Below are 11,598 nucleotides of genomic sequence, written 5' to 3'. Positions count from 1 at the left end.
ACAACTTTGTCACACATATATTGAGATTATTTATTTTGATACATCGAAGCGAAAAAGCGAAATATTCTTGCGGTAAACTATTGTATAATGCCACTGTAATACGTTAGTATTTATTTGATCTTATCCAGTTTTTTCTTTCAGGAAAAATCGCAATAAATTAACGTATTAGTTTTATCATCGTTACTATAATTACCATTCTGTTGGTCTGATGTCGTAGCGCGGTATATCACAGATGCAGCTTAATGTTAATACGTGTATATAAATAAATAGATAAATAAGAGATTGTCATATGAATCGGAAATCTACTTTTTATTCGTAACACTTCGGAGAGCGTGTTCTTGTGCGAAGAAAATTTTAAATCTTCCCACTGGACGGAACACGCCGCCCTCTCTTAAAACTCGAACGTATTCTATCAAACCTAACCGAAAATGTAACCGAAACATGTGTGAATTTGCCGAAGGCTGCTTTGTATGACTGATGATAAGGTAATGCCGACAGTTGTACTTTATCCTATGTATTATTTGTGTAATTAAAGGATATCGAGTATGAATCAATGAAGCAAAACATTCAGAGGAAAATGTCATCCTTTTTACGTACTATTCCAAATAAATTTACATCCTTTGTAAATACACGGAGACAAGTAACGAATATTAAGTATCAACTACCAAACCATGATAAATCGTCGCTATTTTTAGAGGAAGTAAGTAAAAGTGAGAATTTCTCTGTTTAAATTATTGACTGTTTCCAAGTTGTATACAGTATTTTTGAGCATCGTCGTATGGGAACTTTTCTTTCATAAATTCATAGTGTTTTAAGGAACAAGTTAACCTCAATATACTTATGTAATAATCATTTTAAAATTAACATTTAATTGTCAGAAATATTCCCTCGACAGGATTAAACCGTACAAGTTCGACTACCTGCCGGTTTTATGTATTAGTTCTTTATAGAATTTATCCTTTAATTTATAGTATCAATCTACAAGTATAGAAAGTCTTATACTTGTTCTAATTATAACCAACCGTAGTAGATTATAATTGATATATTTATAAGATAATAATATTTAAAACAATGTCATTTTTATTATAGTTTTTAGGTAGACAAACAGCAGTAAACTCGACGATAAATTACAAACCGAAACACTTGAATTCTGTAGCCCTGTTGTTAAATCGAAATGTACCAGTCGCCTACGTCAATAATATTATCAAAAGGCCTAAGGCATTAAACAAAAAATATAATGGAACTAAACATCAAATCATGAAATTACAGCAACAAAGGCAAACAAATGTTCAGACATTGTATGTCGTTGTTCCCGATGTAACAAATATAAACTTGCTAAGCAAAAATACACGATGGGAACAATCGCTAACAAATTCTGAAAATAAGGGTCCCAAAATTTCGGGGATAGGCAAAATACCATCAGCAAAAAGGATACTCGATAATGTTTCACCTAATCGTGAAAAGGATAGCATTCTTTGTTCAGCAATTTCTCAGAATGTGCAAAATGTAAATGAGATTCAACCTTCGGAAGATGGTAAACCACCCAATGCGCAATTGCAAACTGTATTTGATGTCCTTCGTGAAGATGTACGTCTCCGTATTATAAAAAAGAATTGTCTATAGTTACATAAATAATTAATAACGATATCTTATTATATCAATATGTGTTTTTTTCAGTTGCCATTATTGTTTATCACTCAAATGAATTATACGATATACACGCCCGATTTAATATTTGTGAATAATTTTAGAGGGAAAACAACTGTGTAAGTATAGGTGATAAACGAACATATTTGATTAAAAATGAACCATTACATTCAAAATTTGTTTTACAGTGGTATTTATCCTTACTTTTCGCAAATAATGTGGTTAAAACTAATAGGCCATTTAAAATTTGCTTATGTTAAATTAAATATTTTAAAAATGACAATGCATCCAGAAGATAATACTATTAAAGTTCGTTGGCGTATAGTTGGTATCTCTGGTACGCGTATATTCCTTACATTTTGGAAATTTAAAATTTGGAATGTTCGGGAGCAGATAGATAATACATCGGCGTAAGTAATCACAGTTATGATATTTTCTTTCTTTTTTCAATATCCTGCTAATAATATTTCATAATAATAATAAGTAAAATTTATTAATAGGTGGTACGATGGTTTCTCTACGTTTTATGTTAATAACGATGGAAAAATATTTAAGCACATCGTGGATAAAATGATGCCCGATCAAGAAGTACAGGCAAAAATAAAAAAATTACCTATCACAACAAAATTAGCATTATTCGCTCCTTTATTAGATATAAATTTACATTATGTTAAATTCTATTTAAAAAAGTACCTTCAATTACTTCGAATAAAGTAAGTTTATTAATTTTTTAAATTATTGCGTTCGGTAAAGAATAACTGATAAATGATGGAACTACATCTGTTTTGATATATTTAGATATATCGTAGAGCTACATGTGGATATGAAATCATAGCAGAAATATTTATACTTTGCGTAATTATAGCAAATTATAGATATTTAGTGCTCGAAAAATGATTATGTTTAATACTATTTCGAACAGATTACAGCAATATGAATTGACTCAGAAATAAATGAACAGCGTTAAGAAGTTTGTTACATTGTGATTAAATTATATCGTTTACTGTTAACGAAGACGAATGTATTTTTTTTTTAAATACATTCGTCAATACTGTAAATTATTCTTTCCAATAAGCAAAGCTTACAACTGCTAAAATAAACCGTTTATTAACGATCAAATAGATATGTATTTAGTGAGAAAATACAAGTTAGAGTATGTAATTCAAGTTTCAGCATTATATTTTTTTATTTATTCGAATACCATTAAATGTAAATGTCATTATTGCGTAAAAATAAAGAATATTTTATTTAAGATAGAGCTCACGTTAAAAAGTAAGCAATGCATTTGTTGCATTCAGTTACATACAAGTCCTACAAAAGAAAGTATTTTTTTAAACACGAGTTAAGTTGTAAATAACTACCGGAGCAAGTGCAAAGGTAAAGTAAATATTTACCTAGAAAATCATCCATTAATGTACCAATTGCGAACTGTAAAAATATACATATAACATTAATATGGAGTATACGTGTATGTGTACAGAATCAAAAATTATAAATACTAACAATTCCTGTTGCATCCACTCTTGTACCAACAATTTTTAACCTTATTTCATCGTCTGGTTGAATAATTACATCCTACAATTTATAATATAATTTATAATTTATATAATTGATCGTACATATCTTTTATATCTACCTCTTCCTTAGATTTGTAGCACGGTGGATTTATATTTGGACAAAATTGCATATCCGCTGGAATCGACTAAAGCAAAACAAATTTAGTACAGTTTAAAAAACTCTACAGTTATGAAATTACCATTTGTACAGAAACATCTTACATGGTGTGATATGAAACACGAAAGTGGTCCTATTTCAGCAAACATTCCAACCTATTGACATTATTATATATTAAATTATCCTATTGTAAACACTTAAAAGTACATGTTTACCTTGTTCACTTGTGTTACGATAGCATCTAACACTTCTCCTTTAAACGGCCTAAATACAATAGCCTTATATTTAACCGGATATACCACGAAACCTTGTCCCGGCTGTATAATTCCTGCACCTATGTTGTCTATTGTTGTAACAGCAACTACAAAACCATATCTGAAATATCAGGAAGCATTACTACGTGTCTGTATACAGATTAAATTAACTTGTTTAAGTATAATCATAAACAAACTTACTTTCCTGTACAAGTACCTTCTACTTCTGTATATAATTTTTGCTTCACGGTATCTAACAACTGAGGTCCAAAATATCTAGGGTGTAATAAAATTTCATGCTCTAATGATATCTATGGAAATAAAAGATTTTATAAGTTACAGGTATAGTAGATAATTTTAGCTAATGCTTTTTAACTATACTAAGCAGTAAATACATAAAAGTAACTCACATGATAAAACATGTCTTGCTTCAATAGTATCAAATACTAATAATCTAATAGTTTTACGTAAAGATTCTCACTTGAAAGATACACTTTTTACTATCTCCTTTATTCAGAATTTAGGTTATAACTATGGTAGTACTAGAGCACACTACATATCGCCCCTTTTTGTATTTTTATTTAATAATTTATTCGAGAATTTTTGTAAACCTTGGACAATTATACCTATATACTTTCCCTTTATTCTATTTCATCGGTTTCATTAAATACAGTAGCCGAGTATAACAAAACAAATCAACCAGCTACTAGAAAACAATACACGTTATTTATGAGGTCGTTCTGTTGTAATAACGTAATGATACCGACGTGTGTACTATCAAATAATTATATTTAATAGTCGTATGTTTAACGAGTAAATTATACTTTAATAATAAAGTTTACTTTAATAATAATTCTCATAACTAACCAAACAACACAGCAAATCACTGGTAAGAGAGAGAAAGATATATAGGAAAGCTATAGGAAAGAGTGAGACAGATGATACCGGGTCTATCGTAGAACCCGTGGCGCCATCTCTGTAAAAAGTGCTGAAACTGGTCGCTCAGCGGTACCGACAGCGAAGTAAACTATTGAGAACTACTGGCGCCATCTCTTAGAGGAGCGCTGAACCTAGTCGGTAATTAGTTTCAGTACTTTCCGCAGAGATGGCGCTAGTAGTTTTCAGTGGTTTACTTCGCTGTCGGTACCGCTGAGCGACCAGTTTCAGCACTTTTCACAGAGATGGCGCCACGGGTTCTACAGCAGGGTCGGTATCGTCTGTCTCACTCTTTCCTATAGCTTTCCTATATATCTTTCTCTCTCTTACCTCCAAAGCGGGAAATATAAAATAAATTAGAATAAAACTACTGACATATACAATAAATTCGAATAAAACTATTGAAATATATAATGCGGATGGGAAAAATGTCGGCCTACGGCATTGGTGAGAAAATCGATGAATGAACGGCATTAGCAGGCGGTATCATTTAAATACGCGTAGTCCTGGTGACAGCCCTGTGACATTTTTCAAGCGTTATGTGATTTACCGTGTCGGCTGGGTATGATAACAAACGTAATTATAAGTACGATAGGAATTTTCTTTATAGCTCGTATATGATTACATTGATCGAGGAATAATAAATTGAAAACTGTAGTGACGTTTGAAATGGATTTATTTAGTATAAGAAATAAAGTTGTGGAAGTAAAAACATAAATATTTCTGTTTATAATATGTTACGTTGACAGCTGCGAGGTCTGTCAAATTGACATGCTTGTTTGGGACTAACATGGCTGCCGAGATCAATAGAAAAGTGTCATGATAGGTTTTGCTTGTAACCGGCAGCGTTATTAGATTTTCTATAATGTACAGCACGGACGTTTTTTAAATGGCCGCATAATTTATTTGCATATCCCTCTGAAAATGTCATAATTTCGATGATCTTAATGACAAGTGAAAGTGTTCCATATAACTGTTGACCCGTGAAACATTGAGGGTGATTCACAACAATGTAACACAGCGTTAGAAAAACAATAACTTTTTTATGATCGATCGAAAATCTTAGATATTATAGGAGTTCCTAATATTTTGTATAATAAACGTCGCTAGTGTACATTCGTCTGAAATGTGTTAATCGGGAAGGTTTTGAATATATTTTATATTTTTTTACACGATTGTTGTTTCATACTTACTCCGTCAAGACGGTGACCGTTTTTTACAATTTTTCCGTATATTTCTCACTCCTAGCAGCGTGAAACGTATTCCACATTAATCTGGGAAACCGTCGAGTTTCCTGTACATGAATTATTAATATGGACATTCTTGAATTTATTTGTGTGTCTGTGATTACATTCGTGCTTGGTATAATATGTACGCTCGCACTGGAGTTTTATTTGTTCAAAAAGTATTTGGAAGCAGCGCCTTCCGCAAGTTTGCCAAAAAAATCATTCCACCATAATAAGGCTGAATTACCAAAGGAATTGCTTGAAAACATAGAAGATGAAAAGACAAACTCCACTAGTTTATCGCGCCAGAATATGTGCCAAGGTAATGAGAACCTGGCAATAAACTTGACGCTACAATTTCTGTTCAACGAGCTTAAAAACGCAGAGAGAGTACGCCTTTGGTTGTACAGAAAATTAAATAATGAATTCAAAGAACTATTGACCCAGTCTACCACTGCCAAATTGTTGGACAGTGTACAGGTAAAATAAAAGAAATCGGAACATTTGCTGTGCCGTCGTACAAACAATAATGCGCATTTATTTTCAGTTAAGGGATTTAAATCTGGGCACGCAATTTCCCATAATAAAAGGCTTGGAAGTTGCAAATTCAAAAATAGATGCCGATACAGGTTTACTGGAATCATTGGATTTATCTCTAGATTTACATTATTCTGGAAATTTTCAATTATCGATAGATGTTAAAATGCTACTGGGAAAGACTGCTTATATGGCTTTGCAAGGTATACCAACTGCAAAATATTTGTTTCTGCATAATTTATCCAATCCTACGTGCAGCGTTTCAATGTATTTACATTGAATTAAATAAAGAAAACTTTTCCAGTAAAGTGTATTAGCGGAAGAGCCAGATTGCAATTTACACGTGTTCCGTACACACATTGGTCCTTAAGCTTTTATTCAGATCCTATACTTGAACTGGAGGTACAGTCTCAATTTCAAGGTCGTCAATTACAACCGCAAATCATTTCTTTGATTACGGGACAAATCCGGAGAGCTGTGCGCAGGAAGCATACACTACCTCGTTATAAATTGCGTTACAAACCATTCTTCCGCCGATTGAACGACGAAGCTGTTGATTTATCCGAAGTATATATACCACTTGCCTATTTGAACGTTATGGAAATTAAAAAGTAACATATTTTATAGATATTTGAAAACGTTTGTCTAGGTTGCCAATATGCAATTAACACCAGGTTACTTGGAAGTACTTTTAGTGGAAGTGAGTAGACTAAATCTTGGACTTAACATGCTTAATGCAGAGGATAGATCACAAATTGAAATATATTGTACGATAAGTATAGACTCGACACCTTGGGTATATTTAACCCAGTATACTGGAGTTCCTTACATGGTGTTGGATTTAATTATTAGCAAAGTCAGCTCTCAGCAACTTGGTGTAGTATTTAAGCAAGAATTTGTGCCAGAGATAGGTCATGTTTGCGTGCTAGTGGAGACTATAATAGTTGGAAGTCCCGCTGCAATTGCCGAGATGAAAAAGGGGGATATTTTAGTAGCAGTAGACGGTAAAAAAGTATCCAACATGAATCAAGTAGCTAAATTTGTAAAAAGTGCTGTGCAGAGGCGTTTTATCATAAGGGTCGAAAGGAAGTACTCCAAAGCAGACCTGGACAAGCAAGCTGGTATGAAACTGGATAGTGAAAGACTTTCAGGAGACAGAGGAGTAGATAGGAAAACATTGAAAACCGATTCCGTATCGAATAAGGGAGACACGCCTAGTACGGAAGAAAGCAAAATAAAGTTTGAAAGCCAAATTAAATTTTCAGATTTAAAAGATTCAGAGAACGATATTCTTGATAAAATCGAAATAAGCAGTAAACTTTTTAGAAGAAGAAAAAGTAGTGCACATATCGATGAAGCAGCTCAAACGCCGGATACTACACCCTCTAGAAAAATTTCAACTACTTCTAATCAATCGTTAATATCGAGTAACTCTCAATTTTGTTTCAACGATGACAGTTATATAACGAACGTGTCGGACTTATATTATACCACGAAAGAAAAAGAATATGCTTCTTTAATCACTTTCGAGGAGACTAGAACTTTTCAAGTCGACTCGGAACTTCAGTATTTGAACATAGGTGTATGGGGTCGTGTAAGAGGAGGGGAGATTCCAGCCAAACTATTAGGGTACATAAACATTCCGATGAAATTAATTCTAGCGCAATGCTATACGTCTTCGACTGGTCATTATCTTAAATGCCAAGCATTATTGCCACCAGATAGTAGTAAGTATCATCTTTCGTATTTTTCATTTTCATTTACTTTCCATTAATCTTGTCATATGCGCGCGTGCTCTTTTATTCAAGCTTCTTTAGCTGCAGTTCATCCAAAGTTACAAGACTATTCAGGATTCGATCCGACGCTTTGTTACGGTGATATTTTATTGTCTTACGCATGGGAATCTAATTATCCGAACCGGCACACCGCCAGCGACTCGGGCAAAAAAGAGAGTACAGAAACCGTTAAAACACAACCACCTTCGAGCGAAGATATCGCTAAGAAGAAGATACACGATTTTATTCGAACTCATTTTCATAGAGCAACCCATTGCGATTTTTGTACAAAGAAGGTTCGAGTTCTCACGATCATTTACCTCTTTAGACAGCCGTTTTAAATGAAACGTACAAATATATATGTAATTTATTATTATTATAGATTTGGCTAAAGGACGCGGTACAGTGCAGGGACTGTGGAATGGTGTGTCACAAAAAGTGCGAGGTACGCTGTCAAGCGTCGGGAACATGCGGGGCTGAAAGTATAACAGCGATGGCGTTAGAAGCTGATGAAATAGAGCCTACTCTTATCGGTGAATCGGGCCCAGAGATTTCTCTAACCAGTTGCGAAGATAATGTACAGGTACTCAAGACGTAGTAAAAGTTTTTATTACTCGAAAATATGGTATTTGCCAACTCGCTAAAATTTTTCAATTTATAATATGGCACTTTAAAGTAGCAACGAGTGACGTAGGTGACAACGTTAAAAAACACGAAGTTTGATTGGCATTCTTTCCGTAACGATCTAATGTGACCTTTTTATTCAGATATTAATTATATTTAAGATAACTTAGGTCTTAAAATTTCTGAATTGAAATTGATCAAGTATGTAACATATATACATATATATACATATACATATACATATGTATAATTTATATTTTTACTGAGAAACGATTGTACATTCATTTTGAAAGATAAAGTTTATTCAATTGTCGTTAAAGTGAACTTTTAAAGAAAGAAATATCACAATCATTATGCATATCTACGCTTTACTAGTCGTATCTGATTGTACAGTATGCAATGCCGCAGTTGAGGAATTGCAGTTTTCCCGGGCAATTAAATGTATACTTAAAACACGTAGAGTATTCTTGGTATTTTGTACATAGGATAACACCTGTTAAGTGTGATTTTCACTTTATTGTTGGCAATAAAAATGATCGCATAATAGGAAGGTGAAGGTTTTTTGTAGGATTTGCACCTTGACCTTTGCTTCTCGGTTGCTCTGTTCGGTATTTGTAAAATTTCGTAAACGAGTAGCTTTGTTACCGTCCGAATCGAGAGATCGACGTCGCGATTACTTCTTCCGTTTCTTCTTCCCTCTCATTTATATTTTTTCTGTTGTATCATTTCAAGTACTTTATCGGTTCTTACAATTGGGCAAGTAAAATTATTAATAAATTTGAAATCCGTTGATCGATTAATCAGGGTGCAACTATGATGGCCATGAAGGCTAGTATAGCTAACACTCTGTTGGGCCTGAAGAAGGCTGGAAGTACCAGTTGCTTGGCCCCACCGGCCTCCGGTACCGGTCTGGCATCTAGAAGTCTTCCCCCAAGTCCCTGTGCATCCCGCAAGGTAGAATTTAATAACACAAATTTGTTTTATTGGAACGGAGAAGGATCAGATTTATTCGAGATTATTCGGATTACGCTTAGAAATTTGCTCTACCAATTAACAATTAACCGTTCGATTTTTGATTAAAATAACACACAATTTTCCGCCTTCTCTGCTCTACTTCTGTTCTTCGCCCATGTCTTTGTACCAGCAATTGTAACTAACAAAAAAATAACAAAACAAACAAACACGCTTCTAATTGATAAGGTACTAATCATAATTCCGAAGCTTGACCTGTTTCATCCGCTTCGCGATCACTTTTCTTGTGCAATATATCTTTGATACTCTGTCTAAGCTTTCTACTCTCTCTCTCTCTCTCTCTCTCTCTCTCTCTCTCTCTCTCTCTCTCTCTCTCTCTCTCTCCCTCTCTCTCTTTCTTACCTATCGCAAATGATCACACTATTTTCCACTGCTCATGGCACTAATTGTATTTTTTGGGATAACAGACATGCAGATGTACACTGAAGGTGCCACGCTTGTTACATAAGATACCGTTGTATTGACACTATATAACTATGTATCATAACATTTTATCGTGCGATAAGTGAAGCTTTTGTTGCATTATGTTCTTTATACCTTTTTACTATCGTACCAATCGAGGTAGGTAACATCCATTCTCTAGGATCAAGAATAGAAAAAAAGATAAAAACCAAGAACGGTCTGACTTGGACAAATCTGAACTGAAATTATTGAAACATATTTAGAATTCGTTGGTCGGCGGATTGGGCATAAGCCCTGATCTCTTGGAGGGTGCTGAACCTAGCGTCGCGGCTCCTCTCGTAGCCGGGGATTTGGACGATGGCCTTATGTCCAGAGCCAAAGATACCGGCAAGTTTTTGTACAAGTGTCTGGAGCCAAAGGAACGCGTTGAGAAGATCAATGCTATGGTAAATACAACGATCAATTTCACCCAAAATGATGCGGAGCTAATTTAATCGACCGATTTTCCTCTTTCGATGCAGATAGCAAAGCTGAAAACTGCGCTCGACGCGGAAACTACCTCAAGATTAGGATTATCGCAAGGCGGAGAAATGGACAGTATTAAATTGATCGCGCAAAGCGATCTAAGAGTGCAAGCGCTGAGCGTCTTACTTTTGCATTACTGCGCCGGTTTGCAGCACGCGCAGGAAACACTGGATCGATCTCAAACCAACAAGGAGTCTTAACGGGCCTAACTTCTACGGGTGAAAGCGGCGAAATTACCGATACACGTTCTGTCTCTCTTTCTCTCTCGTTGATCTAAACTTAGCGGCGATCGATAAATCTCGATCGGTTTTAATTCCATTCCGAAATCTGTGTTACACGTATGCCTACGATTTTAAGTATATTATATATACGCGCTTCGAAATTTCTCTTTGAATCGTGCAGCGATATTCGTGTTTTAATATGCCTTGAAATAATACTCGTAAAATTGATCGCGATACCTTGATAGTTTACCAGAGAACACCAAATATTAAGACTTGTATTTACAGATTCTATGTATACTTGTAGAGACCAGAGTACAACGTATACCAGACGTGTTTACGCTTAGAGTATTTTCATCGATTTAGGTAAATAGCTGGGCTATAGAGCGATTAGGGTAACAAGAATGCGAAGAATAGCGTTTCAAGTTTACATAGGTGTAAGGTAAACGGGCAATTAGACGCGTAATTAGAGTAATCGACAGCTTCGCGGAATAGATAATTATTCATTTTGATATAAACGATTAAAATTAGCGATTGTCAGAGTTGAAACACTCCTTTTCCACCGAATCGCGTTTTAGTGATTGTAAGCCAGCTGCAAAGAAACGCATGAATTTCGCCACTGATTTATTGAATGCCAACGCGTATATTACCCGTGCACGATTATGAATGAAACATACACGATGCGCTAGTAATTCCATCCACAGATAACACCAAATGCGTGCTTCTTGACTTTATCAGATATTACATG

The 11,598-nt window shown here is 34.6% G+C and overlaps 3 protein-coding genes across 7 annotated transcripts in view; 2 read left to right on the top strand and 1 right to left on the bottom strand.

The window, feature by feature from the left end:
• LOC143426436 (uncharacterized) overlaps positions 1 to 2,589 on the top strand; it is a 77,056-nt gene extending 74,467 nt beyond the window's left edge. Inside the window, exons 2-6 of the mRNA XM_076899907.1 lie at positions 486 to 700; positions 1,090 to 1,587; positions 1,678 to 1,766; positions 1,836 to 2,057; positions 2,148 to 2,589. Of these exons, the coding sequence (XP_076756022.1) occupies positions 554 to 700; positions 1,090 to 1,587; positions 1,678 to 1,766; positions 1,836 to 2,057; positions 2,148 to 2,364 (1,173 nt within the window). The 5' untranslated portion in view covers positions 486 to 553 and the 3' untranslated portion in view covers positions 2,365 to 2,589. The remainder of the gene's footprint in view (positions 1 to 485; positions 701 to 1,089; positions 1,588 to 1,677; positions 1,767 to 1,835; positions 2,058 to 2,147) is intronic.
• Positions 1,640 to 4,276, bottom strand: Rpb7 (DNA-directed RNA polymerase II subunit RPB7). Of its 2 annotated transcripts, XM_076899918.1 has the most exons (9): positions 3,986 to 4,276; positions 3,777 to 3,886; positions 3,537 to 3,696; positions 3,426 to 3,476; positions 3,284 to 3,349; positions 3,151 to 3,222; positions 3,042 to 3,075; positions 2,912 to 2,958; positions 1,640 to 1,696 (listed from the first exon to the last, which is right to left on the bottom strand). In XM_076899918.1, the coding sequence occupies exons 1-8, from the start codon at positions 3,995 to 3,997 to the stop codon at positions 2,942 to 2,944; spliced, it is 522 nt and encodes a 173-aa protein (XP_076756033.1). In that variant the 5' UTR covers positions 3,998 to 4,276; the 3' UTR covers positions 1,640 to 1,696; positions 2,912 to 2,941. The 2 variants fall into 2 exon arrangements, with proteins under 2 accessions (XP_076756033.1, XP_076756032.1); XM_076899917.1 differs by lacking the exon at positions 1,640 to 1,696 and having other exon boundaries at positions 2,824 to 2,958; positions 3,986 to 4,275.
• A 932-nt stretch (positions 4,277 to 5,208) lies between these two features.
• On the top strand, positions 5,209 to 10,886 carry Pdzd8 (PDZ domain containing 8). 4 transcript variants are annotated; one of them, XR_013102082.1, is made up of 9 exons: positions 5,209 to 6,217; positions 6,285 to 6,477; positions 6,579 to 6,841; positions 6,924 to 8,001; positions 8,083 to 8,345; positions 8,432 to 8,632; positions 9,478 to 9,627; positions 10,113 to 10,242; positions 10,348 to 10,480. XR_013102082.1 is itself a non-coding variant. In XM_076898885.1 (9 exons), the coding sequence occupies exons 1-9, from the start codon at positions 5,825 to 5,827 to the stop codon at positions 10,830 to 10,832; spliced, it is 2,928 nt and encodes a 975-aa protein (XP_076755000.1). In that variant the 5' UTR covers positions 5,209 to 5,824; the 3' UTR covers positions 10,833 to 10,886. The 4 variants fall into 4 exon arrangements, 3 of the variants coding, with proteins under 3 accessions (XP_076755000.1, XP_076755001.1, XP_076755002.1); XM_076898885.1 differs by lacking the exon at positions 10,113 to 10,242 and adding an exon at positions 10,629 to 10,886 and having other exon boundaries at positions 10,371 to 10,553; XM_076898886.1 differs by lacking the exons at positions 9,478 to 9,627; positions 10,113 to 10,242 and adding an exon at positions 10,629 to 10,886 and having other exon boundaries at positions 10,371 to 10,553.
• The last annotated feature ends 712 nt before the right edge of the window (positions 10,887 to 11,598 follow it).

This window comes from Xylocopa sonorina, chromosome 8 (genome assembly GCF_050948175.1).
Source record: "Xylocopa sonorina isolate GNS202 chromosome 8, iyXylSono1_principal, whole genome shotgun sequence".
Lineage (NCBI taxonomy): Eukaryota > Metazoa > Arthropoda > Insecta > Hymenoptera > Apidae > Xylocopa > Xylocopa sonorina.
This window is presented reverse-complemented; position numbering and strand designations above follow the sequence as displayed.

What these genes read in the sequence shown, in the direction of transcription:
- Pdzd8 (XM_076898885.1), top strand. Translation starts at nt 5,825, where the DNA reads ATGGACATTCTTGAATTTATTTGTGTGTCTGTGATTACATTCGTGCTT. An exon ending in AAGCTGTTGATTTATCCGAA is followed by an intron (nt 6,842 to 6,923) that starts GTATATATACCA and finishes ACGTTTGTCTAG; the next exon opens with GTTGCCAATATGCAATTAAC. An exon ending in ATTATTGCCACCAGATAGTA is followed by an intron (nt 8,002 to 8,082) that starts GTAAGTATCATC and finishes CTTTTATTCAAG; the next exon opens with CTTCTTTAGCTGCAGTTCAT.
- Rpb7 (XM_076899918.1), bottom strand. An exon ending in TCGTAACACAAGTGAACAAG is followed by an intron (nt 3,477 to 3,536) that starts GTAAACATGTAC and finishes TAATGTCAATAG; the next exon opens with GTTGGAATGTTTGCTGAAAT. An exon ending in GCTACAAATCTAAGGAAGAG is followed by an intron (nt 3,223 to 3,283) that starts GTAGATATAAAA and finishes TATAAATTGTAG; the next exon opens with GATGTAATTATTCAACCAGA.